This window comes from Dendroctonus ponderosae, unplaced genomic scaffold, assembly GCF_020466585.1.
Source record: "Dendroctonus ponderosae isolate FM_Combo_2020 unplaced genomic scaffold, Dpon_F_20191213v2 Dpon_F_20191213_8, whole genome shotgun sequence".
Lineage (NCBI taxonomy): Eukaryota > Metazoa > Arthropoda > Insecta > Coleoptera > Curculionidae > Dendroctonus > Dendroctonus ponderosae.
In genome coordinates this window covers 8,115,162-8,134,952 of record NW_026019016.1, presented here as the reverse complement: position 1 = coordinate 8,134,952, position 19,791 = coordinate 8,115,162, and the positions used below count along the sequence as shown (strand labels likewise).

At 33.1% G+C, this 19,791-nt stretch overlaps 1 protein-coding gene and 1 long non-coding RNA gene across 8 annotated transcripts in view; one reads left to right on the top strand and one right to left on the bottom strand.

The window, feature by feature from the left end:
• The window catches only part of LOC125505389, a 111,286-nt gene extending 97,291 nt beyond the window's left edge, over positions 1–13,995 (top strand). The window contains exons 3-4 of the long non-coding RNA XR_007282145.1: positions 8,784–8,826; positions 13,956–13,995. This is a non-coding gene — a long non-coding RNA (uncharacterized LOC125505389). The remainder of the gene's footprint in view (positions 1–8,783; positions 8,827–13,955) is intronic.
• LOC109534506 (collagen alpha-1(XVIII) chain) overlaps positions 1–19,791 on the bottom strand; it is a 180,217-nt gene that overhangs the window by 69,558 nt on the left and 90,868 nt on the right. For 2 of the 7 annotated variants that reach the window (XM_048669107.1, XM_048669103.1), the window contains exons 3-10: positions 19,346–19,417; positions 17,168–17,218; positions 16,752–16,793; positions 13,385–13,576; positions 8,420–8,497; positions 7,633–7,807; positions 6,206–6,339; positions 5,911–5,928 (exon numbers count right to left, since the gene is read on the bottom strand). In XM_048669107.1, the coding sequence (XP_048525064.1) occupies positions 5,911–5,928; positions 6,206–6,339; positions 7,633–7,807; positions 8,420–8,497; positions 13,385–13,576; positions 16,752–16,793; positions 17,168–17,218; positions 19,346–19,417 (762 nt within the window). The remainder of the gene's footprint in view (positions 1–5,910; positions 5,929–6,205; positions 6,340–7,632; positions 7,808–8,419; positions 8,498–13,384; positions 13,577–16,751; positions 16,794–17,167; positions 17,219–19,345; positions 19,418–19,791) is intronic. The other 5 variants (XM_048669106.1, XM_048669104.1, XM_048669105.1 and 2 more) reach the window with 5 other exon arrangements.

The following is a 19,791-nucleotide window of genomic DNA, read 5'->3' as shown; positions in this document are numbered from 1 at the left end:
GAACACGTATTGGACATAACCGAATCAGGGCCTTCCAGGGGCACTCAGAGCACAATAACTGACACTTTCCCAAGCACCAAATAAATACCGAGGAAGGGATACATTCCTACCGCGTTTGTACGATACACACAGCACAAGGAGATACAAATGAAGCAGGAGTTAATTAACTGAATACGAGAAGCTGCTTGATCAGAGTGGATAATAAGGAGATTACACAGGCACTAGCTTGTTTGGAGTTAACCATTCGAATGTTTGGTGTTCTATGGTTTATTTTTAAACACCAATATTCGAGGTTATGAGAACAGGTTGACATTTCGTCAACAAATCGTGTTGAATTTACCGTTTATCCTTGTCTACTTTATTATCAGTCTGGTATTTAGTATTCAGTAAAAACCACAGGTATTTGCGCAATGTTAATTAGGCAGATTACCTTGAAAAACATTGCTGCCGTATTTCTGATATAGCTTTTTGCAAATTTCTCAGTTTTTAATAACAATTAATTTCTTTTACTATTTTTTCTGTACTCCTACAACAGCGTCAGACAACACCTCCAGCGGAATGACGCCGAAAAATAAGTGAATACTATTTGGAAATCCCAAAAAGTTATTTTTTTTTATCTCCACGCTAAAATTGAGGTAACGTTGATACGTTTTATGATAAAAAGTAGCAAGTTTCTATGCGGAAACTTTTTTTATACAAAGTTCAAAACTTTTTCTTCACACATAATTTTATTTAAACTTGCATAAATTCAATTCAGTGAATCTCTTGAGGAGCATGGAATTATAAACAAGTTCTAATGAATGTTATCGGTAATTTTCAAGCTCTTGTGGGTTTGCTCGCGATAATTTTGATTAAAATTCTTTTGGTTCTGCAGACTCTTGGGGGGTATAAGCAAGATTTCGTGAAAATAATCGGTTATTTTTGAGCGGTCATGTTACTACCCACCATTATATTATAAATAGTAAGAACTGTACTTAAACTGAAGCATATTTTGATAACGAATATTGAAAATTTTATAATGTTTGCGGAAATATAATTTTATTCTGATTACAGTTGACCAAACAGTCAATGAACTGAAAAAAGTGAAAACTGTTACAACCAGAATACCATAAGGGATTTATGGAAGAACTATTAACTTTGGTTTATATTTTTGGGTACATGCGTAAACCTAGCAGCGAATTAACTTCCAGAGAAGCTAAATTAAAATATGGTATGTCGATAACCCTTTAACTAATATATGAAAACAGCTAATTTATTTACGCATGAAATTGTGTGTTTGTCTTGGAAAAAGTTAATCAATTTAAAAAAAATGTTACGTTTAAAAAATAATAATCATTTAAAATCTGTATAGAGCAGTAGGTCTGCAATGTGAAAATTGCATGCATCCGCAAATAATCAAAAGCACAGTCCCTCCTAGTTTTTAAACTGATACTAATATAAATTAATACTGAATAATTTAACTAAACTAGTTTTGCCGTCGTTCCAATTTGTTACTACTAATAAAAACGATTTCCTTTCTGAGGTGATGCTTTAGCGGACAGCAACTTTCTGAGGTTCAGTGAAGTTTATTGATAGAATGTTTCGGTCTCATAAATCGTAATTAGATGCACAGGGCTTGTGCGGTTTACTTAACTTACATAAACATGTTTTCATCTGATAATCATTACACTGTATATGTTGGATGTTCAGTCGAAAATTCACGGTTTGACTATTTTTCCGTCAATTTCAGTTAAATTACAGATTGATGTATAACAAGATGAAACAAATAGCGAGAATTTAACCCAACATTTGCATGCAAACTCTGTTTAGAGTTAAACTGTAACATTTTTCAGCTAGTTCTATCTAGAGTTGCGGCCCTGCTTTGTACCGGATATCATGAAAATAAAATTACCTAGACCACTTCGCATTCGCTTTACTACGATTTTAGCGTTTTAATTTACTATCAATTTTGTATGTTGTTCGGAGTGGTCTCTATTTAGTTTACATAGCGGTCAATTTAAACGAGGATTTCCCTAATCTGGACATTAAAAGGACGATTTTACTGTTATATCTTTTGCTGATGGCTAAACAGAGCTATTTAGCTTTTTATTATTGAAGCGCATATCAATTTGTCAATTAACAGAGGCGGCTCACTGATGATATATTTGCTGCCGTTTCATAATCGTTTTTTTGGTTTTTAACCAAGCTTTATTGAAACTACTGCTTTCAATGAGTTGAATATCCTGTAGGTAGGCGAAGTCCCTTGGAAAAGTTGTTAATCGAAAACGGTTCTTTCTATCTTGTATAGGGATTTATTGAAACTTTTTCGATGTTTGGGTTATTAGTTTATATCACATTAAAAGCCAACTCGTTTTTATATTATCTCAATTGCTTAATCTTATGAGTAAAGGTGTGATCATTTAACAACTAACTGAACCAGACAGGAGCTTTCAGTTCCATTGCTCATTAAACGTTTCCATTAGTCCAAGACGACACAAATATTCCGTGACATGAATCATAAGTTATACGTATAGATAGAGGCATTGCTCGCTTGTGCAGCATGCTACTATGGGAAATGGCGTGCCGAATGATGCTTTAAGGATTATTGGTTAAAACGGGCGAAAATTAAATTGTATACCCGACAAAACATTTCGTTTAAATTTGTCTACCTAACTTAATCAGATAGAGTCCCTTACTACCGAGCCTGTAATAAAGTCTGATATAATTAAGCGAAAAACTATCGATTATTGATTCTAAGTTCTAAGATATGAATACATTGAATGAGGATAACTAACCAAGAACTTAGGTCAAATCACGGGATTATTACGCTACTTTGTTGTGGCATTTCCAGTTTGTTTCTCCAATTTCCTAGTCCGTTCTTTAAGGTAATTTTCTGTGTATCCGTTATGACATATTTGTGTGCATTTGCCTTGATTTAGGTTTTGCCGTTTCATTCTTTAAACTATTGCTTTTAAATATATGAATTAAATATATGAATTAAATATGTGCTTCTTAGAACGTTCATATTGGTTTATTTCGTTTAATATACTGTTCTTTAACCGTATTGTACACTTTTGAAAAACGCACTTTTAAGTTTGAATGTTTTGTGACGTCCACGTATGTCGTTTATAGACGTGAATTTGCTGTGGCCAAAAGGGTGACTTTCAGTTGGGCCGACGTCTATTTTACGTGGTTCCTCCCCACTTTTTTACGTGATTATCATGTTCGGTCCGGGCTCGGTACTTCTTACTCTGAATATTTCCTTCGTATGATAATCTCTCCGTTTGAAGTGTGCAATTATCGAAAAATTACAGCGGTAATTGCACAGTGTGCAATTATCACTCAACGATAATTGCATGGTTTCCAAAAAATATTTTCTTCAGTCTTTTCGTGTTGAATTAGACATAAAATGTCTTCCTGACATCCTAAGATATTCAAATTATATTTAATAAACATAAGTAATAAAATTAAAAGTGTAATAAAATATAATAGAAATAAAATGAATCCACATTAACTTTGTTTACTGAGGAAATATTCATAAAAATTACACTCGTGCATCAAAATTAACAGATAATTTTGCATTCGAGCTTGTTGTCTTGTAAAAACTGCATTCGTTTATTTTCACATTGGAAAGAAAAATCCCTCCTCCTTCGGAGTCGGGCTTTTTCGCCACAATATGAAAATAAACTCATGCAGTTTTTAGACAACAAGCTTTCATGCAAAATTATCGGTAATTTTGAAGCACTTATGCAATTACCCCCGATAAGTGGTTAAAGAGTTATACAATTTCGAAAAAAAAAACAATGTTTCCTTCTTCTGAAACTTCATTTTTATGCGTTTAATTAATTGAATTAAATATTTTTTCGACCTGAACACATTTTTGTTTCCCAACAATAGATATGATTGGAACAAGGCAGAACGATAAACTCTCGTATCAGTAAGAGACGAATCCCAAAAATTGTCGAGGGAACGCTTCGTTAACTACATTGTTATTCGTAGCTAATTCGGGTTCTGTAATTGGAATATGGAATGGGTCACGACCGAAGACAGGCCAACCGCAGTTTGCGGGTATAAATGGAAAGGTGCTAAAGATGAAGCATTTATACCCAGTGTATTTTTTCGGATCTTGTTCGTTTGTTCTTGCAATTAAAAACTTTGGTCTTTGGGTCAAGCTTGCCAAATTATTATATTTCACTCAATTGAGCTCTTTTTATCAGCCGCCGGAAATTTCCTTGAATACGTAGTAACGACGTCTACTTCTAGTATTATAATCGGGGCCATCCAATGGGTTCATCATATCTTGAATATTCTATAGGGAGTCTACTACAGCGCATAGAATCGATTTCTATTAATTGTTAATAATTTCCCTCGAGCTATTGGAACAGGGAAACGGATAGCGAAAAATATTGACCCTTTTAAAGTAATTATTTAAACTGCAGCCTTTTAAAGCGGAGAATTATCTGGCTTTTATTGGCTTCCATTAGAGGAAATAGATTGGTTCTCGGTTACCAAATGGTGCACGTATTTATTTTGGCACATAAGTGCAAATCTTAATGGCAGCATAGCAATTTCACCTTTTTACCAAATGTTTTAGTGCTTAAATATATTGTACAGTAAGCTGGTGCTTTTCCTGAAAACGATATATCCGAAATCTTTTAAATATAAATTTGCTGATCTGTTCAAGTATCGTTAGTTTCCTTACTTATAGCTTTATTACTTGGTACATTTATTTTATTAAAATAATATTATTATTATTTATTGGTCTAATTAAAAAGAGGATTTCGGCTTTACGTTAAAACAAGGCAATTACTTGAATGCCGGATGCTCCAAATCAGATTTAAAAAATATTTATTACGCCAATATCGAAGGATATTACAGTTCGGATTGCTGCTGCTATAAAACTGGTGGGGACAGGATCACAAAGGGTAAGCAGGACATTCGCATTTCGCATTGAAGATGGAATTTGCTTGTAACTGATTGAAGCTTCAATCGGACGTCCGACAACGTGGACATGTGCATTAACATATTGCATAATAGACTTTATTGATTTGTATATCGTACATGGAAATTGTCTATGACATTTTAATACACATTTAGGGAATACGAATATGGCATTCCAGCATTTGGTTAAATTGGTAAAATTGTATGCATTGCAAACGTTTTTTCAAAGCGTACTTGAATAGTAAATGTATTAAATTCTATCGATGGTTCAGCCCGTTTGTATTTGTCTGGCAGAAATGATGTTGAACTGAACTGAACGGTACATCCTGATCTCTTGAATATTTGCATGATTTGGTGGATTTTGAAAATTCCCTTTGTGTTGAAATTTAAAAAAAGCACGCTACAAAGGATTGCAAGGAATTTTTTCAAATTAGCAAAAAAATTTAAACATAGTTGGTTTTTGTAGCATTATACAAGCATGAATGTGTTATTTGTATTACCACGAAGAAAGGTAAAAATCTGTTAAAAAGGTACAAATAACTTAATAGGAATAATAAGTCTGAAAATAGCAGTAGATACCAATTAATTTTATTACGGATATGCGGTAGATTTATTTACGACGTGTAGAGGTAAAATACGTGAACATTCAAAACAGTTCTTCCATTTTTCCTGTAAAATGCCTGAAGAAATGGGACAAATTTGAATTGAAGGAATTGATATCGACAGCTTTGCAGCAACGCAAATCTCATAAAATTAATTTATTAAGAATTTCATAGTCAATTGTCATGCCATGTGTAATGTTTTTAACAAGTTGTTAACAGTTTTAATAAATAAACTAAATTCCTTATATCCCAAAAAAACTTTTAAGTATAGAAAGTCACTTTTTTATTGAAAATCATTATCAAGAAGATAAATTTTGTATTATTTAATGGTTCAAATACGAAAGGTCTTTATTGTTGGCTACATCATGCATTTACAACAATATCTTACCTTATTCAAGTCATTTACCTGAAATTAAAAAACAAACTAATGTATCCATTAAATATTACCCTTGCATGTATCTATGTAGTCTACTTAGCTTATGCTTCAAAGCCCATTCAGTAGCTTTTCAAAATATTTAAAATCTTAATATAATTTCGTGCGACCTCAAGTTCTTAATTTAATTTCTTAAAAAGTTCGGGACTTGATACACAAGCATTAACGTCTGGAGATCGCTTGAACATCAACAAGGAATGTAATAAATAATCCAAATGATTATAGAGTGGAATGCGAAAAGTGAACTTACATTAACATCATCAATTTCTGTTGGACCTGGAGGTCCGCTGGGGCCAGGTGGTCCTGGTGGTCCAGCGACTCCATCTTTTCCCTGTTCGCCTCTTGGCCCGGGCGGACCTGGCGGCCCTGGAGCCCCCCTGTCACCTGCAATAATTATGTTTTATAGACATTCACATTTATCTTCATAACTGAATAATTGTCCTGCATTTTATCTATGGTCCAGTTATCCTTTTCTCTCCTAATTTTTTTGTATTTATAGTTGTTTGTTACATATGTTAAGGTCAGTTAAGTGTTAGTTTGGTGAATTCAGTTGAATTTGATTTGAGGAGTTGTGCAGTGGGTTCTAGCGGTATTTAATTTTGGTAATTAATATCAGCGCGATTTGTTGTCAGTGCGTTTGCATATGTTCTTCCATTTAGTCTTTTACGTTTGCCAATAATGTCTTGCGGTTTTCAAGTGAATACGTATGTATTTTTGTCGCTTTACACGGTGGTCCAGTTTTCCACGCGTAAAATTAAGGGAACCTTAGAAAATCGAAAAACAATATTAATTTGCAATATAAACTATATTTGAAAAAAACGCGTCGTTAAGAAAATATAGGGTGTTTAAGTTTGGCTTAAGAAAGTCAGATTTCTTCATTGTTTCCAAACGGCTTTGGCTATTTAAACGAAAACTTGCATGCGCTAACTGCCACTGCGGGAGCACATTTTGTAATATTTTTTTTGTTAGTCAGTGGTATCCGAACTAACACGTTAATGGATGTTTTAAAAGAAAAAAATAAGAGCATCATCTGCAGTAAACTGTTTAATAACACGATGTCGAATTTGTTATTTTATTATATTACAGTTTCATTAAATGATTGAAAACTCAAAAGCTCTTGTCTGAAACTGAATTTTTATTTTATGCAAAAGCAGCGGCGTATTATTTTTTCCTATAAACATCCATTGAATTGTCATCAGAGACGCCACTGACAAAACAAAAAATAAAGATTTTATCTCAAAGTTTGCTCGATCGTTTGCAGGTATCGCTTACAAAATTTCGGTTTAATATCCACAGCCGATTGGTAACAAATAGTTAATTTGATTTCCTTTAAGCTAAATTTAAACGCCCTGTAATTCCTTAACAAAAAGTTTTTCGAATTTACATGTTTTTATAAAGCAAACTTAAATTGTTTTTCAATACTCTACCGTTTTTTTCGCTTTGAAAACTGCTCCACCGCAGCGTGAAGACTTATTTGTTTTTGTACGTCAGACCTCTGAAGTGCTTTATCCTTTTTGCTTTCCCAGTACTCACAACTATTTGGTGTCTTTTCTTTGCTCGGTTTACTAGGCAGGTGAAAATTGTATATGTAATTGCTTAGGGTAGTAGCATAAAGAAAGTATTGCTGTTGTATGTTTTATAGAATAATCTTAATGACGAATGTGCACTGATGCAAACCTCTTTCTCCTTTTTCGCCTCTCGGACCCATCAAGCCTTTTTCTCCCGGCCTCCCCGGTACTCCCGGTATTCCAGGAGTGCCTTCTTTTCCTGAGAGTGCCGGGAGGGGTGGAGAATATGGAAGGCTGATTCCAATTGAACTAAGTATGGATGTAGCATTGCAGGTACATGTGTTCTGAAAGAAAAGAGCACACAGTCAAGAGTAGATTAACAACAATATTTTTATGCGAGCTTGTTTAATTCACTGCTGTCTCATTTAACTTAAAAAAAAACCGAGATGCACATTTAATCTTTTCATCACTTTGTAGCGTGTAGCTCTACTTTAGTTTCAACCGTGATGTGGCTTTTTCTATTGAGAGAAGTCAAAAGCACGTTTCAGTACACGTTTTAATTCAGAGCTTTGCTCAGTCAAGTATTTATAAAACCCGACTAAATAGAAAATGAATGGCATTCACTTTATTCAATTCTTTGTGTGATTCTGCAGTATTTTTATTCTACTTTTTTATAGTTTCATGGTTTTTATGATCAAATGACGATGTTGCCAGTTGAAAATTCTTTTAATTTGTGAAATTTTAATTAGATAGAGTTATACTGGGGGCTGCGTCTAGGAAAAGTGAAAAAACCAAGAAACTATCACGTTTTCTTTTATGAATTACAAATAATTAAATTTTGAAAATTTAAATTACATTGTCTGATTTAAGTGGTTTAGTTTGCGTTAGTTATTTACTCTTGCCACAAAACATAAGAAATAGTCGCCAAGTATATTTTTTAAGAATTTTGTGCTTACCTCTGGACCAGCTAGTCCTGGTAGGCCTGCTGGCCCCGGGGGTCCTGGAGGTCCTCGAATGGATTCTCCGGGTGGTCCCTGCCAAAGAAGACAATTATCTGTTTAATACTGATCGGGATTCTACAAAATTTGTATCTAAAAACGACCCGCACATTTGTTCAAAGCTTTTGACAAAACGCAGGCACTACTACAGTTGTAAACATTCAAAATTTATATTTCAATAACATCTCATTTGATACGAAATGAATGCCCTGTTGTTTTACCATATTTATTGGGGGAAAAATGTATATTAAACCATATTTCTTGCTTGAAGCCCGAATGGAATAAAAATACGAAAAAGCTCATATCCGCCTACTTGTTGCAGATTTGACAAACATCACATGGCTCGAGTAACAAAGGAATTTCACGTAAGTTTGAACGCATATTCGGAAAGTTTCGTCAATATCTGTAAAATCACTTGAGTGTATACTTTAACGTTCAATTCATGCATATCTAAAATAAAAACAAGCAATATCCCGCTTCGAGGCGCAATATCGATATTTTCTCTTTGGTTTGTTGTTTCGCAATTGAGTTTTTGCTTAATGTATTTTTTAAAATGAAAAGCTCTTCTCTGGAAAGTGCAGCTAATACAGATTTTGAACGTAAAGGATGCAAATCAGTTTCTTGCATATTTATACATATTCTGACAACATAATCATTTGCAAACGTTTTTGTAGTTATTTGAATATTATGAAATCTATTTCCACGTATATAGCCAAAGGCGTTATTATCCAAATCAACTCGTGCCGTAGTAAGTAATCTAGCACTAAAGCAAACAATTGTGGTTAAGATAAATAATTTCTAAAGCAAGACCTTTGTTCCCATTCTTTGCACAAAAAACAGCCAGAGCGCTCAAGCAACAACAAAAGCGAGACCTGCAGACATTGGAAGGTTTGCGCCCGAGCAAGTAAGAATATTAATAATTTTGGGCTGAGTAAGAATTTATTATTTACAATACGTTTCTATTTATTCTGATGTCAAAACAAAGGCTCCTAGCGGTTTGCACTGAAAGGACTTGCTTTTCATATCCATATTTCATTTTATTGCTTCCAGAGCGAGGTGTTTTCGTATTGCAAATTTATCAGAAATTTATGAAAGATTAAATCATTTGAAGCTGTAAAAACAACCTTTGCGATATTGATTGCTTACGAAATACTCTATATCGCATTGATAATTTTATACTCTAAAATAGGTTTGTTAGTTTGTATCGGTTAAAATTGTGTCACATTCGCGATTTATGCATATAGGTCTTGGTTGAAGTGTAACTACAAGTGATACTCTAATTATAGTCCAGATGAAAACCAATATGACAATATTTTGCTAGGAGGAAGGACAGTCATTGGTGTTCAAAAATATATTTATTTGTTCAAATAAGAATAGTGATACAAAGTCTATTGATTGCCTCAAAGCTATTCAAATGATTGTTACTGCTTTTAGTCAAAATGACCCAAATCGTCCTCATTGAATTGGCAGGATCTGCTTTAAACACGTGACGGCTTTCATGTTTGGGAAAAACCTTTAGAAGCTGTAAACCGACTGGAATGTATTTTATTTCAGTATTCTACTTGGGAGCCGTCTTAATCTGCATTTCTATGCGTCCACTAGATGAACTAAAAATTGTATCTAGGTAATAAACGCACTAAAATTGAATAATAAAATATACAATGACTGGACCTAATATGAAAAGATTAAGCCGAAATAAGTTACTTATTGACAAGAAATTGCTTTTATAATACGCGGGCAAAATTAGGATGTCTTGGTGCTCCAGACGCTATATTTATGTTGAATATAAATTAGGTCAGTCGGATGCACAATGGTGCTATGATAAAGTATAAAATTTAATTAAATATGGTTTTATGAACACCACTAAAAAGGTACCTATTTTCCAATAGTGGATCTGCACTAAAGGAAAATTATGAAACATACGATAATAGACCCTGTCAGCCGTATGAATTAAAAAATCACAAAAGAACATGCTACCGATACGGCGCAGAATGCAGAATTGCATCGAAATTTCTGTGCGAGTAATTTCCTTCCGTTTCCCGGCAAAGCTTTATATGGCAATGCATAATCAAAAGTCGAGTGATCATGACGGCTACAAATTGAAGTACAGCAAAAAGAGCCAAATTAAAGGCTGGAAACCTTATATGCATTGGATATTGGGATAATCCAATCCGAGCACGTCCCACTATGCTGACATTGTATGACCATTTGTAAATCTCATTTGGGAGATCTACGCAAAATGATTGCAATTCCAGATATGCGGTTTTTCATGGAATATCTTTTAGTGGGCACGTAGTCCCGATTTTATTTAACATCCCGGGCTGTTAAGATCAAATGAAAGAAAAGCGCATATTGGTAAATGACACAAACAAATAATATGATGTATACATTAGTATTAAGGTGTATGCCCTAAAATAACATCTTTCTCATTCCAATTTTCGTCTTAAAATACGACTGGGGACAATTTTCTTGTGGATTTTAAGAATTTGAAAGTTTCTTGGGAAAAAGAGATTTTTATGTCTTATTTAGAAAGTTTGCAGTTTTAATCACCAACAATAAATGACATAAAACCAGCGCAAAAATCAAAATAACGCATCAAGGATGTAAGGACACAGAAGAACTGAATGAGCGATATCATCTTGTAAACTTACATAAGGAAATTGAGGAGGGGATAAGCGGGAATTCAGTCGAATCCATACATGGCAATTTGCTTTTAAGAATAAAGGTCAAGTTAAAAGCGTAAAAATTAATCTATGTATATAAGATATTTTGAATGACGACCCAAGTTTAACGCCGTTGATGAAAGAGCGCCTGGTACACAAAACCGCAAAGAAATGATGAGAGAAACTGAATTTGGTTCTCGAAATATTGTAGTAACTCGGGAAACGACATAAGTGCTCATATAGTGATATAGTGAAACAGTCAATATTGAGGAGCAAATATCAAATATCATGGATATTTAAAGAGAGGTTGTTCCCTCATTCTTTTCAAAATGCATTCAAACCCTATTCTTCAAAGAGGTGATGAAAACGTGTTCTTTAATAAAAAATATCAACAACGTACAATAAGCAGACGACACCTAAGTATTGGCAGATGACCAAGAGAACGTTACCAAATTATATATAAAGTTCGTAAAACAAATGTGATCTTGATCATTGATCTGATGCTTGATTTGATGATGATTATGATGATTTGATCTTGCCATGATTGGACATTTGTGTACCAATAATCAACCAGTTGGAAAAACTGAGTTAAATTTAATAAGTAATACGGTCTTAACAACAAATGTGACCAATCAAGTGCAGACGAACACCAACTCAAGAGGAAAAAAGTGAAATACCAAATTGTGCAACTAAATGGAGGATGGGTTAGAATTTATTGATTGCCCAACTAAAGAAAACATTAATTACAGTAAATAAGCCCCAATTACTCAGAATATCAGTGATTCACTTCTTCTTGGTATAAGGAATTTATATGCGTTCTGTTAAATTGTGTGATAGAGTTTCTTATTAGCGGTTACTGCCATGCAAATCCTAATTAAGCTCTTTAAACGTTAGAAGAAACTTTGAGCCAGACCGTTTGATTTATGAGTCTAGACATTCTAAAAAACTTGTCTTCTTTTTTAATTCAGGAGTTGTTTTGGCGTTAACTTGAAATCAAAATGTTCAAGTTGATTTTGATGATTCGATTTGTAAATTTAGATTTTTTGCTTTACTTAACGTTTCAAGGAATACAAAAAGGAAAACGAAACATTTGATATGTGGATTGATGAAATAGTAGTAAGTGTACTTGAGCATTTTCGTCGTTTGATAAAGCTTTGAATGTAATACAAAACGCACCTTTTAACAAACATCGAAATTCTTCAAACGAATGATCGGTCAACAATTAAATATGTTTGCTTGCTTCCAATTTTTATTCAGTCAAATGCAAGATTATTTTAAAAAATTTGTACTGGTCTTATAGGTTGAATTAACTGCGATAGACCTTATTTATGTTGCTAGAACATCAGATGATTCTGTACAGGCAATAATAAGAATTCTTCGCCATTTTCCACAATGGCAAACGGGTAATGTTTTAAAGCTACTCGACAGGGTCAACTAAGCTGGTTAAATGTTGCCTAAAACAATGGCTTTATATCAATCTGGACACTCAAGCCGTCCCAGTTTCCGCTAAAATCGGTCCATTTCTGAAATATTGCGGCTATTGCAACTCAATCGAAAACAGACCGAATCCGGAAGTACTGTAATATAACCGTCATATTTTATTAAAGTTGTTTTAATTATAGCACACCGTAGCTGAAAATTGGTACAAAGCGAGTAGCCGTGTTATCGCAGAGAAATTATGGAAATTATTACACTGCAAACCAGGTATTAGACCAAGGGTAAATTTTAATAACTCTAATTATCACTGTGCGTGTATGATTAGAGCACGCCATTTCATAATCGCCTTTCTTCTGAAGTCACAGATACTGTGCCGCAGATATTTGTACTTTTGGCCATTTGCAAAGTTCGTGAATTGTATCAGATTTTGGACCATATTTTATCAATATCAGTCTAAAACATTTTCTTAATGAAACTTAATGTTTCGTTGAAGTAAAAACCGGTTGATTAAAGTTTAAGGTTAATTTAGTTCAAAACACACAATGGTTTTTGCTAAGTTTCAACATTTTAAATGTGATATGAACTTAATTTAGTCCTAATTTTCGCATTGGAGGGTTGGAATTTTGATGGTGCAGAATGTCTTTTCTTAACTTACAGTGGACGTGTCTCGGAACTTCTCATAAATATTTGACAGTAATCTAATTACAGGGTTTGATAAATTTATCTATTCCACATCGTTCTGGGGTAGTGCCTGCGCCTTTGCACAGTTTCACCTCTTATTCTTCCCTTTTACTATCTTTTACAATTCTTATCAATAACTTACCCGTGGCCCTCTTTCGCCTTTCTCGTTTCTATACCTTCCTGCTGCTTGCAAATCGTTAAAAATAAAATTACAACAGTTTTCGTTGGCACCGCACAAACAGCCCTTACCGTCTGGCGGGGGCGGTGGCGGCGGAAATGTCCCCAGGCCATCGGGGTCTTCTCTACGGAAAGGGGGGTAATCTGTTCGTTCCACCTGCAAACGTACGAATAAATATTAAATGCGGCTGGAAATGAGAGCTTCGTTGTCTGATTTTCCATATTTGCGCTTAATACAGTTGGAACAGACATATATAAAATAGGTTAATAAGCAACTTCGTCCAACTCACCGTAAATGTTATACAATAATTATTATTGTTTAACTGAAGTTTGATGTTAAGGGAATAGTATTTACATATTGCAACGTTTCACTGCGGTTGCTGCTTTATTATGTTTGCAGTTTTTGAAATTGATCTAAATATAAGGCTAACTTTTATACCTAATCAAACAAGTTTAATACTGTTCTTACGTCTGACGCGACCATAGGAAATTGCGGAAAATCACTGCTATGTTAAAGCCAACACTTTTTGTTACAGGATGAAGAAATATACTGCGCCAGAACGTACCTTGTGGTAAGTTAATTTTATTTATGTCATTTCCTATTCCATGGAGATTTTTCCGTGTCTTGTCTAATGTAAAAAACTACCTACTGCAAAATATAATTGCATAATTGCCCAATTACAAGGGGGTCAATACCGACGTTTTCTTAGGAATTATCGTTAGATATCAGAGCTATCAAAACACATGATAAAAAGTTTTGTGAAAATTTTAGAAGCTCAAATTTTTTAAAGTTTTAATCTTCAGCTACCAGGATTGTTTAAAACACTATTAAATGTTGATTAATCGTAAACAAAAACGTGGTCACAATATTTGGTTTCCAATCATTTCATAATTTACATCCAATTTGGTGCCCAGCTATTATCTACATGGGCATATGCTTTTTTTCAATGCAATTTTGCTGAAACTTGATGTAATACATTCTACTAGCCTACTTCTTAGTTTACAAGTTTCTAGTTTTTAGTTATAAATCAGTTGTTATTTTAGTGGTTACGGAAAGTGTTTAATTTCTGCCAATTATTAATTTACTGAAATAATTTTCATGTTGTCCAAAGCGACGTTATTGTGCCCACCATATGGACCGATTATGGGCTAGTCACATACCAAATTAGCAGTAAAAAAGAATTGACAATTTTTTACATATCAAAGAAATCAGGGAATAGGCAATTAATTGCCTTGATTTTTGTACTAACTTAAATTAGAAAAAAAATAAATATAGCTCATTACATTACTTTTCATTCTGCGAATAACTGCAACATAATTTTAATTAAAAAATCAAATACGCATGATGGAAAAGCCAGTAAACATATTTTAACTTATGTAAATTTTACATAAAACTATAGCTATATACGAAGTTCCCGCAATTAATGCACAATCCACAATCTAATTGCCTGGATATGTGCATACTTCACAGAGGATTTGCTACGTAGATTTTTCGACAAACCTTATTAAACAGTTCCTCCATACCGGTAAGTGGTTTTAAAGCCGATGAAATAAAAATTTTACGATGCTGCACAGAGTATACAAATGATTTTCAATAAATCTGCTTGTCTGACTTTTCTGGACTTTCGAAGGTTAAGCTTCGGCAAAGGAGAGTTTGAGCGAGACAAAATATAAGCGGCTTAAATTAAACCTAAAATTTCCAAACCGCAGAGAGGGAGTTGAGACTTATAATTTCAATGCACAGTCAAAAATGGTAAAAGTGGTACTTAATCGGATAAATGTTGTCAAGATGATTGTTGTGTTTTTTATTGTCCAAAAACTCAAATGAGAAAACCTCAATAAGAACCCCTTTAAAATATAATTTGAAAGTTAACAAATGAGGGTCTAATATCGTTTAGAAACTGGAAAATTCCTTTTACATCTGACATTTCCTGCAATGGGAATTAAACGATTTTTCCAATACAATGTGAAGTTTAAATTATTTTTATAATATGAAAAATAAACTTTTTCCGAGAAGGGATGCTTCTCCTATTCGGGAGCAACGTTTGTGAGGCTTTTCATTAATTTCATTTTCACTGCGTTTGGTAAAAAAAAAGCAATGTTCTCATTTATTACTGCCAATTTTTCCGTTCAAGAGCCAAACGAAATTCGGAATGCATGATTTATATATTTACATTTTGTCGTATTTTGTTTAAAGTATGTCTCGCTGATCTTTGATCTATCGCCCTAAATAATATTTTTCTTCTGTGTTGAAACATTGCTTCAAATTAAATTGTTTCGGTTTTGGAAAAACTGTTTTTTTGACGGAAAAACTACAACGTTTTCTTTATTGCGCTCGTGTATTAAATTTAGCAGAAACTCAGAGGCGAATATTTAAAATTTCGATTGGTGAATTGATTTGATATGGAAAACAGAAAAGCAATTTTGAAAAGATTTCGTAAAATTCGCTTTATCAACCAGCCGTCATAATATTTCGTGGTTGAACGCTAAATCGTTTTCGTAAAATCGTCAAGTAAGTAGATTTTCGAAAGACATTCACAAAGTATCTGGGGTATAATTGTATATGAATTTCCTATAATCTCATGTTTTGCAACTGTTTTGCGTATTACTAAAGCTGATTTAATGCAATTGTGTAATTATCAGTCATTCCATCCATAATTAAATTTTCTAAGCTATACATTTAAAAAAAATACTCGTCATAATCTTTTGCTTATTCCGTTAGTGAGCGGTTCCAGAAGACATAAACTAAGCGCCATATGACTTCATATTCCAACGACTAAGTAGAGTTTGCATACATAAATCAATAATTTTGAAGTGCGGTGTACATTTTATAGTGGATTTGCCGAGGTGGATTTTATGACACACTCTAAAATCTACCACCATTCTGGTATGGCGGTTTTAGAACCGATGAAATTACAATTTTACTACCCTTCAAGCAGTACGAGAGATTTTCAATAAATCCGCTTCTACGAAATGCGATTTTTATGGTCCACGGTTTCACCGGCCTATGCAAGTTTGAGTTGAAACAGAGGACTGGAGGTGTGCAAATTGCGTTTGCCATTAATAAAAGTTACCTTTCAGCCTTAGCAGTAGTGACAAACATTTATGAATTAAAATAAAAGTATGTTATTATCATGTGAAAATTTCAAAAAGTTGGTTACGTGGTCGATTGGTATAATTATTTTAACTATTTTGAATTAGAATTGATATACAGCATTACTTAATAATTAATAATATTGAGACGAAAACTTATCAATATATTGTAAGACTATATTATTTATTATTTGGTTAGATGTGTTAGTTGAATATCAGAATAACTATTTTTTACTTACATAACTGTTTATGTCATTACTAAACTCGTCTTCTTCAACTTCCTAACAAAATAAAAATAAAAATTAAAACATACAAAATTAACACAGCATAAAAATATTTTAGTAAGCAAAAGTAAAGAGTGAAATACAAATAAAAGAAAGATAATAAATAATACATCGAAGTCTACGTCGGTATACGTACACATGCATGTACCTTTAAAACATATTCTTTTATATGCTGTTTAAATTAAAAATATGCATTTATGAATGTTGGAGTTTAAAATAGTTGCTGAGTTTTCAAAAATTTTATCATATCCATCTGAATGTTAGTAATTGCCTTTCAAGTAGTTTTTCTTGATGGGGCATATTGAAATCTGGATAACTTTATTGATGCATGGGTTAAATGTTAGTAGTAGAAATTCATTAAAACGACTTACGTTATTCTCTAAACTATTATCTAAATCCGCGTCGTGCAAGACAGTAATATCCTAGTAAAAAAAACATCATTAAAATAATATTAGTAAGTAGATGAAAATTTGTTAAAATAAGAAATCAGAAAGGAAAGAAATCAGAGCAGTGAAATCTGTAAAACGGATTATGCAAGTTGATTGTGATAGGTATTGTTTATTTTAATTCTAAAAGAGGTTTGTACGAAATAATCGCCGGAACATATCAATTATATTACTATTCAGCCAGAGCTTTTAACAAAACCGGCCATACAAAGGGATGTACCGGAAAAACCCGACGTAACAGGAACTTTTGCGGTTTTTAATTACAAAAGAGGTTTAACGTATAGCAAATGACAAAATATGGGGATATGAAAAATAAAAATATATTTTCAATAATCGCATAAATATTTGAAAACATTTCGATTAAAAACCAAACTTGGTTAATAAGTGATTTAAACTTACACTCGAGACATTCTACCAATTTTAAATGTGAACCACAGTATAGATATATATACGAAATAGCTTTCTTGTATATCATGCCTTGTGCGTTTTAAGCAGTGTATAGTCTGAAATATTATTTGATGGATTGTTTGTTTTTTTTTCTGAGAAATATTGTGTAGATGTTTTTGTCTAAATCAACAAATCTAGAATCCTTTACGAACACCATTTATTTTCGCGATAGCATAATATTGAAAACTAACTTTCTTTCTAAGGCTGTTATATGGGTTAATATAATGGATGGGGTTCAAATATGGTCTCAACGGATTTGAATCAAATTTGCACGTATGCGTTACGGTAAAATGGGAATTTCAATAGAAAAACTGTAATTTATATTGAGGGCTTTCCGCAGCTTTATTGCCATGAATAATTTGTCTACCTTTTCACCCCTTTAGACTTTTAAAAGTATGTTTATGCGATCGTGCTCTGTTCAATTTAGGCACTTTGTCTAAGGTTTTTTTGTTCAAAATAATGTTGAAACGATGGAAGAAACGTTTTTGTAGACTTATTACCAACGGCCAGTGAAAGTTTGGAAATTTCGGCATTATGTGGAAATTAATCAAACTCAGTTACTCAAGAATTTACAAATATTCTCGTAGTCTTTTTTATGTTTCTTTATAAGCTTTCTTAGTGCTTTTCATGCTTTTTTCAGGATGCTATTACCTGAAGACTTTGTTGCTTCCACGTTTTCTGTCAGTTACCTCTTTTCGGTAACCTTTTGATCTATTTTTATCATTTGTCATAGGGGAGCAAATTCGCAGCTTGCAAATGCTTTTTACAAATTTGTAAGTTCAGATTTTTGTGAATTTGACTACGGAAGGTTTACCGGATAACTTTTCTGCTGCCCAGTGTAAAAAATCTCTTTAAAAAGCGAAGAAATTTCACAGGAGATTAGTGTCCGTAGGTATACGATGACAGGATTCAGCTGTTACTCGTCTCATCTTAAAACCTTTTTTCACGCAGAAATCAAGAAAGTATGATATTTTTCTAACTTAGTTGCTCAATCTTAGATTCTAATTTAATTTTCCGGATTTTCCGTCTTTGCATAAGGAGTTATAATTCCAAAAGCTGTACGTGTACGATCAAATGAACACATGAGGGCAAAAGTATTTTCAAATGGCCTTTCTTGATTACGTAGTTTCACCTAAAACATTAGGTTGTTAAAAATTTTTTTACTAATGACGAAAACTTGCAGCTGAGAAAACTGCTCTTAGTCGTTAATGAAAAATGTCCAATTTTCCAAAGTTAAGTTAAGTAATTAAGGTAAGTTACTTTAGCTTAATTTCGATGATAATAATACATACAAATCCTTTCGCTGTTAGTGAGAATTATATGCCCAAAATATTGTGTTTACATTGGTGTACAACATATATGTTGTGTAACAATTAGCTGGATACGAGAACAAAAAACTAATGATAAAAGAAAGTATTTCAAAATGCATTAATCACATTTTGCTGATTTTTTTTGCTGAAACGCATAACCGAGCGATTCTGAAATAAAACCGGTCAGCTAGATTCTGCAACAACAACTAAATTATAGATAAATCATTTGATGACAATTGTTTTATAACTTGTCATTTTCACGTACAATCAACTTTGTAATGCTAATAAATGATGAATTCGTTTCAGTTATAATTGCTACGCTATTAATACTAACAATAAAACAAACCTGGAAATCCGTTTTACATTGTTCGGCAGCCATCCGTGGATCTCTGTATATTTTCACATGGGCTAACGCCCCCTTGAATAGAATTAAACTGATTTTAAGATCTATGGGTATATAAATGCATCGCATATTGTCGAAATCTGTACATACATTGAGGGTTACTAAACGGCTAATTTTCTGTTATTTTTTTATTTCATTACATCATGGCAACATCAATAATTTATTGCTGTCAGATATCCGAAAAGATTCTATAAATGGCAAGCATAAAAACTGAAGTTTTCTAAAACTGCTTTTTACAAATCGCAAATACAAGTTTGTCGCTACGTTTATTGCATTTTTGACCAATGGCGTTCAATAATATATCATTTTTAATAATAAGAGGATCTTCGCTACACAGAAGCATAGTGATTTATGTTCACAGTATATATATATCACCTAGCGCCGTAAAC